General features: G+C 42.5%; 1 protein-coding gene across 1 annotated transcript in view; it reads right to left on the bottom strand.

Moving 5' to 3' along the window:
- Nucleotides 1-313: 313 nt before the first annotated feature.
- Nucleotides 314-10707, bottom strand: part of abca5 (ATP-binding cassette, sub-family A (ABC1), member 5) — a 44905-nt gene continuing 34511 nt past the window's right edge. Inside the window, exons 32-38 of the mRNA XM_055150226.1 lie at nt 10442-10517; nt 10057-10151; nt 9836-9955; nt 8457-8609; nt 3473-3552; nt 2607-2662; nt 314-2305 (exon numbers count right to left, since the gene is read on the bottom strand). Of these exons, the coding sequence (XP_055006201.1) occupies nt 2174-2305; nt 2607-2662; nt 3473-3552; nt 8457-8609; nt 9836-9955; nt 10057-10151; nt 10442-10517 (712 nt within the window). The 3' untranslated portion in view covers nt 314-2173. The remainder of the gene's footprint in view (nt 2306-2606; nt 2663-3472; nt 3553-8456; nt 8610-9835; nt 9956-10056; nt 10152-10441; nt 10518-10707) is intronic.

Raw genomic sequence — 10707 nt, 5'->3', positions numbered from 1 at the left:
AGAAAATATGCGACGCTTTGAATGCTACAAGTTTGGATCAGTGCAAGAAACTCAGAGGTTGAACCAGGACTAAACCAGGACTAAACCAGGACTGAACCAGGTCTAAACCAGGTCTAAACCAGGTCTAAACCAGGTCTAAACCAGGTCTAAACCAGGACTAAACCAGGACTAAACCAGGACTAAACCAGGACTGAACCAGGACTGAACCAGGACTAAAACCAGGTCTAACCAGGTCTAAACCAGGTCTAAACCAGGTCTGAACCAGGTCTAAACCAGGTCTAAACCAGGTCTAAACCAGGTCTAAACCAGGTCTAAACCAGGACTAAACCAGGTCTAAACCAGGACTAAACCAGGTCTAAACCAGGTCTAAACCAGGACTAAACCAGGACTAAACCAGGACTAAACCAGGACTGAACCAGGTCTAAACCAGGTCTAAACCAGGTCTGAACCGTGATGTGAGGTCCGAGTGTGCCCCCTGCTGCCTCCTCTGAGTTCTGCACTCTTTGCTACCGTTTTGGAAATGGAGGTTTGAGAAAGACTTTGGTTCAGATTCTCACAAAAACACCACGAAAAGACAAACGCTGAATAAATCTGTGATAATAAACGTGTGAAAACGTGTGAAAATGTGTGAAGCGCAGGTGGACACACGAGTCGTGTTCAAAGCACCGTCAGAGTCCAGGACCAGGACCAGGACCAGGACCAGGACCAGGACCAGGACCAGGTCTCTGTGAGGATCTGAGGTTTAAACGCAGGACGTCTGACACAGAGAAAACATGACCCAAAAAAAATATTAAACCAGGACTAAACCAGGACTAAAAATAACCAGGGATTAACTAGGACTGAACCAAGATTAAACAAAGACTGAACCAGATTAAACCAAGTCAAAAACCAGGTCTAAATCAGGTTTTAAGTAAGTCTAAACCCAGATCTAAATTGGGTCTAACCCAGGTCTAAACCAAGTCAAAAAAACAGGTCTGAAACAGGTTTAAACCAGGTCTAAATCAGGACTAAACCAGGTCTAAACCAGGTCTAAACCAGGTCTAAACCAGGTCTAAACCAGGACTAAACCAGGTCTAAACCAGGTCTAAACCAGGTCTAAACCAGGACTAAACCAGGTCTAAACCAGGTCCAGATCTCTTGTGGAAACACAGTCGCTCTGTAAAAGTTCCACACAAACGTCCGTCCATTTAAATCTCATAAAATCACATTGACGTGGTTTATTTATGATGAAAAGTCTTCAGGAAAATTCTGGAAAAAAAAAAAATCTAAATGAAAAATTCCCAAATCAAACAAATATTTTCTTTTTGTCCAGTTTCCCAAAAGTTGAACGACGACTGTGATTATCTGTGTCTCTTCTTCATCGTCAAACTCGCAGCAAAAATGTGGAACTAAAATCTTCTTGGATGTAGAAAAACTTGGTGCATTTTTCTTTTCTTTTTTTTGAGTTAAAAAAGTTAAAGTAAATTCCAGAAACTCGTCCCGACGTCTTCACTTCTTAAAAATGTGAGAATGTTTAGAGTCTGTTTTTTGCACTTTTTACTGTTTTTTTTTGTTGTTGTTGTTGAGGTTCAGAAACGTGCAACTGTCGCTCCTTTAGTCCTGGATTTTGGACAAGTCCAGGGAAACTTCTGAGGAGATTATGTAGTGGGACTAAACCAGATCTAAACCAGGTCTAAACCAGGTCTAAACCAGATCTAAACCAGATCTAAACCAGGTCTAAACCAGGTCTAAACCAGGTCTAAACCAGGTCTAAACCAGGTCTAAACCAGGTCTAAACCAGGTCTAAACCAGGTCTAAAATCTTGTTTTTGTGATTGGGCTCAGATATAGTTTTAAATGCTCTATGTGATAAAAGTCCATCCATCTTGGCTCATTTCTAAACCAGGTCTAATCCAGGACTAATCCAGGACTAAACCAGGACTAAACCAGGACTAAACCAGGACTAACCCAGGACTAACCAGGACTAACCCAGGACTAAACCAGGTCTTGACTCTTGATTTGTTGTTTATTTTTAGTGTTTTTTTTTTGCAAAGATTCTCCGGTTTCCGAGCTGATTCACAATAGTTTTCATGAAGTCAGAAGCACCTCCACCTCACCTCAGTCCTGACCCAGGTCCAGACCGGGTCCAGACCGGGTCCAGAGCCGGTCTAAAGCTGGTCTTGGTGGGTCTGTTCTCATAGCTGGTGCACGATGCTGTCTGTGTGGTTGGCTCCGTCTTGTCTCAGCCGTTGCCACTGGAAGTGAGTGCTCAGAGACCCCATCTCGTCCTCTTCACTCTCCTGCTCCTTCGCAAACTCCAGGAACACCTCAAAACAACAAACATTTAAATACAGAATGTGGGACTGAACCAGGACTAAAACAGGACTAAAACAGGACTAAAACAGGACTAAAACAGGACTAAACCAGGTCCAGATTCAGGAAAAGTTCTGCTCTGTTCTGTCAGTGAGACTTTTTTGGATCGATACCTGAGAAAAATGAGGATCTAGTTTCGATATCAGTTTTAGTATCGATCTGATCTAAGGATGTGATTCTCGATACTTTGATACTTTGATACTTTGATACTTGTGACGGTTCTGGACAATGGTTCATAAACAGTTGTGGTTTTACCTGCTCCAGCGTCGACTGGGAGAAGTTGTACTCCTCAAAGTTAAACGACTGTTTGGCTGAAAACAGAAACACGACGTTCAGTCACATTTGTGAAGTTACACACTGAGAACACAAACAAGAAAACACTCTGTTCCACCTTGTGATGTCATCATGTGGTGATACAGGAAGTGCTCCACTGTGTTTTTAAACTCCATCTGGATCATTTCAGTGGTGGAGTTGTCGATCTCTACTGAACTAAATCTGATCTGAACTAAAAGTAAAAGGAGCTGTTCACTTGGAAACTACCACTTCATGACATCACAAGGTGGAGCAGAGCGTTTGGAGCTTTGTAGATGAAACAGACTCATAATAAAGAGTTACTCAAACACAGTGTGTGACCAGGAACATTAGAGTCAGTTTTGTGTAAAACGTCTCACACAAAGACTCACTGGTCACGTTTACATGATGTTTCTTAATTCTGAATTAATTGTTCTAAATTAAATAGTTCTGAATTAAAATATTCTCCCTCCAGTTTACATAGAAATAATCATTCTGAATTGAGGTTTGCACAGAAAACTCGTTAAATCTCCTTGATTTAAGGGAGCGCAGCAACGGATTTACATCGACTGGAAAAACACAGACTTCAGCTGCTCCTGGACACAAACACAATCTAAACCAGGACTGAACACAAACCACAAACAGGATCCAGGAACCAAAGTCATTCAACTTTAAAATCAGAAGAAACCAAACACTTACTTCACAGTTACGTTAGGAAGTGTTCACATGGACTTTTTAAAGTCAAATTCATTTTTACTGAGAGTTAAATCTGTCATGTAAACGTGGCAGTTGGTCTGTATTTATTGTACTTTACAGTCGTGTGGACTCACCTTTCTCGAGTTCGGAAAAGGCCGTGGACAGAGACTTCACGTCCTCCATGGGGATTTTATAAACCATCAGCGTCGCAAAACTGAAGAGAAACATTAAAACCTGTGACTGTTTGATTTAAACATACAGCTGCATCTGCTGCACCTACATGATATTAGACAAAAAGCCCACAGATGATCACTCCTGCAGGAAACTTGACAAATACACATTTCTAAATAGGAACAACACAATCAAATGTGCAGATTTAATTTTGGTACAAAGTTTTTAATCATCTTCCTCCACCTCCTCTGAAGAAGTTTGTAAAAAGAAATTCAAATCTCACAAGATCAGAGAACGAGAACTTTAAACACTGCAGCATTTTCTAAAACTTTAAAACAGACGTTCAGGACAAACATGTCGCCACGTTTAAACAAATAACACGTTTTATACTGGGGTCGATGCTGTTGGTTGAACTCAGACTCCTGACCTGGAACTTCAAGTGTGTGTACAGTGTGTGTGTACAGTGTGTGTGTACAGTGTGTGTGTGTGTGTACAGTGTGTGTGTGTGTGTGTACAGTGTGTGTGTGTGTACAGTGTGTGTGTACAGTGTGTGTGTACAGTGTGTGTACAGTGTGTGTGTACAGTGTGTGTGTACAGTGTGTGTGTACAGTGTGTGTGTACAGTGTGTGTGTACAGTGTGTACAGTGTGTGTGTACAGTGTGTGTGTACAGTGTGTGTGTACAGTGTGTACAGTGTGTGTACAGTGTGTGTGTACAGTGTGTGTGTACAGTGTGGTGTGTGTGTGTACAGTGTGTGTGTGTGTGTGTACAGTGTGTGTGTACAGTGTGTGTGTACAGTGTGACAGTGTGTGTGTGTGTGTACAGTGTGTGTACAGTGTGTGTGTTACAGTGTGTGTGTGTGTGACAGTGTGTGTGTGTGTGTGTACAGTGTGTGTGTGTGTGTGTACAGTGTGTGTGTACAGTGTGTGTGTACAGTGTGTGTACAGTGTGTGTGTGTGTACAGTGTGTGTGTGTACAGTGTGTGTACAGTGTGTGTGTACAGTGTGTGTGTGTGTACAGTGTGTGTACAGTGTGTGTGTGTACAGTGTGTGTGTACAGTGTGTGTGTACAGTGTGTGTACAGTGTGTGTGTGTGTGTGTGTGTACAGTGTGTGTGTGTGTACAGTGTGTGTGTGTGTGTGTACAGTGTGTGTGTGTACAGTGTGTGTGTACAGTGTGTGTGTACAGTGTGTGTACAGTGTGTGTACAGTGTGTGTACAGTGTACAGTGTGTGTACAGTGTGTGTGTGTGTACAGTGTGTGACAGTGTGTGTACATGTGTGTGTGTGTACAGTGTGTGTGTGTGTGTGTACAGTGTGTGTGTGTACAGTGTGTGTACAGTGTGTGTGTACAGTGTGTGTGTGTACAGTGTGTGTGTGTGTACAGTGTGTGTGTACAGTGTGTGTACAGTGTGTGTGTGTACAGTGTGTGTGTACAGTGTGTGTGTGTACAGTGTGTGTGTGTGTGTACAGTGTGTGTGTGTGTGTGTGTACAGTGTGTGTGTACAGTGTGTGTGTGTGTGTGTACAGTGTGTGTGTACAGTGTGTGTGTGTACAGTGTGTGTACAGTGTGTGTGTGTACAGTGTGTGTGTGTACAGTGTGTGTGTACAGTGTGTGTACAGTGTGTGTGTACAGTGTGTGTTAGTGTGTGTACAGTGACAGTGTGTACAGTGACAGTGTGTGTGTGTGACAGTGAGTGTGTACAGTGACAGTGTGTGTACAGTGACAGTGTGTACAGTGTGTGTACAGTGTGTGTGAGTGTGTGTGTGTACAGTGTGTACAGTGTGTACAGTGTGTGTACAGTGTGTGTACAGTGACAGTGTGTGTGTACAGTGTGTACAGTGAGTGTGTACAGTGAGTGTGTACAGTGTGTGTGTACAGTGTGTGTGTACAGTGTGTGTACAGTGTGTGTGTACATGTGTGTACAGTGTGTACAGTGAGTGTGTACAGTGTGTGTGTACAGTGTGTGTACAGTGAGTGTGTACAGTGTACAGAAACAAAGGGACAGTGTCAGCATCACCTCCAGTCTCTCGCTCTAAAACCTTCAAATCAGGCAAGAAATCTCGGGGTAATAATGGACTCAGACTTGAACTTTAACAGTCACATAAAATCAATAACATCTGCAGCCTTTTACCATCTAAAAAACATAGCAAAAATCAAAGGTTTACTGTCTAAATCAGACTTGGAGAAACTTATCCATGCATTTGTCTCCAGTAGATTAGATACTGTAATGTTCTGCTCACTGGTCTCTCCAAACGAGCTGTGAGACACTGCAGAACATCCAGAACATCCAGAACATCCACAACATCCACAACATCCAGAACATCCACAACATCCACAACATCCAGAACATCCAGAACATCCACAACATCCAGAACATCCAGAACATCCAGAACATCCAGAACATCCAGAACATCCACAACATCCAGAACATCCACAACATCCAGAACATCCAGAACATCCAGAACATCCAGAACATCCAGAACATCCACAACATCCAAACATCCACAACATCCAGAACGCTGCAGCTCGGGTCCTGACTCGAACTAGGAAGTACGAGCACATAAGTCCTGGTCTCAGGTCTCTGCTCTGGCTCCTGTGGCTCAGAGACTTTAAAGCGTCTCTGTTTGTACAAGTGTCTCCATGGCCGAGCACCAAAGTCCATCTGTGACATGTTAGTGTCATATGAACATCTCACACTCTGAGGAGCTCAGGGACCAACTCCTGCTGGTGCCAGAGTCACGACTAAACAAGGGGAGTCAGAGTTTCAGGTTCATGCAGCTAAAACCTGGAACAGTCTGAACATGTGAGACAGACTCTTCTGTGACGCTGTTTAAATCCAGACTCTAAACATTTCTGTTTAACTGTGCAAATAACTGAAAGGTTTTCATTCCGCACTCTTCTCTCCAATTTATGTCTCTCTTTTTTAATTTTAATCTTCATGATTATTTATGTTTTGATTTGTTTTTATTATGATTTTAATGTATTTCTTATTCTGTAAAGCACTTTGAATGACTTTGTGTACGAATTGTGCTGTACAAATAAACTTGCCTTCCCTTGCCTTACAGTGTGTGTACAGTGTGTGTGTACAGTGTGTGTACAGTGTGTGTACAGTGTGTGTACAGTGTGTGTGTACAGTGTGTGTACAGTGTGTGTGTACAGTGTGTGTGTACAGTGTGTGTGTAGTGTGTGTGTACAGTGTGTGTACAGTGTGTGTGTAGTGTGTGTGTACAGTGTGTGTACGTGTGTGTGTGTGTGTGTGTGTACAGTGTGTGTGTACAGTGTGTGTGTACAGTGTGTGTACAGTACAGTGTGTGTGTGTGTACAGTGTGTGTGTGTGTGTACAGTGTGTGTACAGTGTGTGTACAGTGTGTGTACAGTGTGTACAGTGTGTACAGTGTGTGTACAGTGTGTACAGTGTGTGTACAGTGTGTGTGTGTGTGTGTACAGTGTGTGTGTGTGTGTGTACAGTGTGTGTGTGTGTGTGTACAGTGTGTGTACAGTGTGTGTACACAGTGTGTGTGTGTGTACAGTGTGTGTACAGTGTGTGTACAGTGTGTGTACAGTGTGTGTACAGTGTGTGTACAGTGTGTGTACAGTGACAGTGTGTGTACAGTGTGTGTACAGTACAGTGTGTGTACAGTGTGTGTACAGTGTGTGTACAGTGTGTGTACAGTCAGTGTGTGTACAGTGTGTGTACAGTGTGTGTGTGTGTGTACAGTGTGTGTACAGTGTATAGTGTGTGTACAGTGTGTGTACAGTGTGTGTACAGTGTGTACAGTGTGTGTGTACAGTGTGTGTACAGTGTGTGTACAGTGTGTGTACAGTGTGTGTGTACAGTGTGTGTACAGTGTGTGTGTACAGTGTGTGTACAGTGTGTGTGTACAGTGTGTGTACAGTGTGTGTACAGTGTGTGTACAGTGTGTGTGTACAGTGTGTGTACAGTGTGTGTGTACAGTGTGTGTGTGTGTGTGTACAGTGTGTGTACAGTACAGTGTGTGTGTGTACAGTGTGTGTGTGTGTGTACAGTGTGTGTGTACAGTGTGTGTGTGTACAGTGTGTGTACAGTGTGTGTGTGTACAGTGTGTGTACAGTGTGTGTACAGTGTGTGTGTGTGTACAGTGTGTGTACAGTGTGTGTACAGTGTGTGTACAGTGTGTGTACAGTGTGTGTGTGTGTGTGTGTACAGTGTGTGTGTGTACAGTGTGTGTACAGTGTGTGTGTACAGTGTGTGTGTGTGTACAGTGTGTGTGTACAGTGTGTGTGTACAGTGTGTGTGTGTGTGTACAGTGTGTGTGTACAGTGTGTGTGTGTGTGTACAGTGTGTGTGTGTACAGTGTGTGTGTGTGTGTGTACAGTGTGTGTGTACAGTGTGTGTGTGTACAGTGTGTGTGTGTACAGTGTGTGTGTACAGTGTGTGTGTGTGACAGTGTGTGTACAGTGTGTGTGTGTGTGTGTGTACAGTGTGTGTGTGTACAGTGTGTGTGTGTGTGTACAGTGTGTACAGTGTGTGTACAGTGTGTGTGTGTACAGTGTGTGTGTACAGTGTGTGTGTACAGTGTGTGTGTGTACAGTGTGTGTGTACAGTGTGTGTGTTGTATGTAGAGTGTGTGTACAGTGTGTGTGTGTGTGTGTACAGTGTGTGTGTGTGTACAGTGTGTGTACAGTGTGTGTACAGTACAGTGTGTGTGTACAGTGTGTGTGTACTGTGTGTGTACAGTGAATGTAGTTGTTGTATGTAGAGTGTGTGTAGAGTGTGTGTACAGTGTGTGTACAGTGTGTGACAGTGTGTGTGTGTGTGTGTGTACAGTGTGTGTGTACTGTGTGTGTACAGTGAATGTAGTTGTTGTATGTAGAGTGTGTGTAGAGTGTGTGTACAGTGAGTGTGTTGGTGTTGTGTACTTTTGTGTGTTGTTGTACTTTTGGGACTGAGCAGAGGCGTGTGTGTACCTCTCCTGTCGGGCGGCGTGGGGGAAGATCCTCAGTATCTCTTTGTGTAACAGCGCCACCTGCTGGAGCCCGGTCAGGTCGTCTCTGAGCTTCACCTCCAGACTGTAGCCGCGCCCAAACTTCCCCTTCAAGTGCTGGATCGACCCGATGCACCTGAGCGACACACGGGGAGAGACGACACTGAGGTTTAGACTAAAAATAATTGAATCAGATTTATAAATGGTGATGGTGAGATACTGTTGAAGCCACAGCTGCCCCGGGACAGACCAGGACCAACACACTCACACACTCCACATTCAAATCTTTATCTTTGACTTATTCTCAGTTGTGTTTTGATTTGACTGGACTTGACTCCTGCGTGTCTGTGTAATCCCGTCTTGTTCTGCATTTGAGGCTTGACTGTTTTAAATTTCTGTTTCCATCTACCCCCTATCCCCGCCCCCTGCTCTGTGTTTACTGCAGTTCTTTGACAAATAATCTATTTTTTATTCTAAAAGATTGTCCTTAATTATCAGTAAAACAAAATGTGTGGTATTTAGTTCTAGGGAAAAAAGTCAGTGCCACATTATTTACTGGAGATGAGGAAACAGAGCGGGAGCATGAGTTCAAGTTTTTGTGTAACATCAGGCAAAAGAATTATTAAATTAGAGTGTTTTGTCTTTGTTGTATCATTCATCGATTGTTCCATATTTGATCTGTTGTATTAAAGTTTGGGGAAGTGTTTGTAAAACTTGTGTTAAACCAGTTTTCCTTTTACAGAAAAGAGCTGTAAGAATCATCAGCAGAAGTGGAGACAAACTCAACAAACCCAAGATTTACACAATTAAAGATTCTGACGCACTGGTAGAACTTCATATTTAAAAAAAAAAGATGTACAAAGCAAATCAGCAGATCCTGCTCACAAATCTCCAAAGAAAACTGACAAAGAGAGAAAATCATTATAATATGAAAGGAACTGAAATCTTTAAAAGAACAACACTGGAAAAAAGTGTTTCAATTAAAGGTGTGAGTCTAAATGAAAAACACAAAACTTCAAAATGAATTCAAGTGTTTAAAAGAAACGTCAAACATGATGTGGTAAAAAAACCTGTCCTTTTGTGTGAATGAACAAGTGTTTAATCTTGTGTCTGTCACGTAAATGTAGTTGGAACTGTTTTATTTTGAGTGAAAAGAGGCAGATCTTACAAATCTAAACTTGTTTCTGCTCCTTTTCATTCACATTGATGCAAGAAACATAATTATTTTGTTTTCATCTTTCATGAATGAAACAAACAAAAAAAAACTATATAAGTATAAATATATATAGAAACAGGTGGAGTTTAAAAATGTCACACAGACACTTTTCCAGAGTTGTAAAACGAGACAGAGTTGTGTCGTACCTGAGTTGTCCGGACACCATGATGGCGACTCGGTCACACACGGCCTCGGCCTCCTCCATGTAGTGAGTGGTGAGAACAGCTCCTCTCTGACGCCCCCTAAAGGCCGCTCGGATCGCACGCCTACAAACACAAACATTTAAATATAAACTCGTCTTTTACCCATGAGCTCCTCTAATGACGAGAATGAAGAGAAAAATAATAAAATAAAAAGTATAACTGACCACATCCTCTGTTTGGATTTGGGGTCCATCCCTGATGACGGTTCATCTAAAAGAACAATCTGAGGGTTTCCCAGCATGCTCAGAGCAAAACACAACTGAACAGAGAGAGAGGGAGAGGGAGGGAGAGAGAGAGAAAGAGGAGAGGGGGAGAGAAGAAAAGAGAAAGGGAGGGAAAGGGAGAAAGAGAAAAAGAGAGAAAAAGGGGAGAGAGAGAGAGGGATAGTGAGAGGGAGGAAATGGGAGAGAGAGGGAGAGACAGAAGAGGTGAAACATATGAAGTTATTCTAAAGAGTATTTTATTTATTTTGTATTGAATAAAATCAGATTGAAGCTTCACATCAGACTGTGTAGAACATCATGGTGTGTGTGTGTTTCAGTCTTGTACCTTCCTCTTGGTTCCTGCAGACAGAGTCTTGGCCTGTTTGTGCAGATGATCCTTCAGCTCCAGAGCCTCCACCACCCTGAACAAACACAGAGAAACTGTTACAGCCTGAACAAACACAACACGAAAGAGAGGAAGTAAAGAAGAAAAACTTTAAACAAATAAAAAAAATCAAATACAGCAGCAGATTTAAAATGTAAAAACCACTTTAACAGTTTAAATAAATACATTGGTTAACTTCACTCCTCTTCTCTTTGTCTGTGATCAGT

This window comes from Boleophthalmus pectinirostris, unplaced genomic scaffold (genome assembly GCF_026225935.1).
Source record: "Boleophthalmus pectinirostris isolate CB_2022bp ecotype Guang Dong unplaced genomic scaffold, ASM2622593v1 HiC_scaffold_14, whole genome shotgun sequence".
Taxonomy (NCBI): Eukaryota; Metazoa; Chordata; class Actinopteri; order Gobiiformes; family Gobiidae; genus Boleophthalmus; species Boleophthalmus pectinirostris.
Note: the sequence above shows the minus strand (reverse complement) of the source record. Positions and strands in the feature narration are given on the sequence as shown.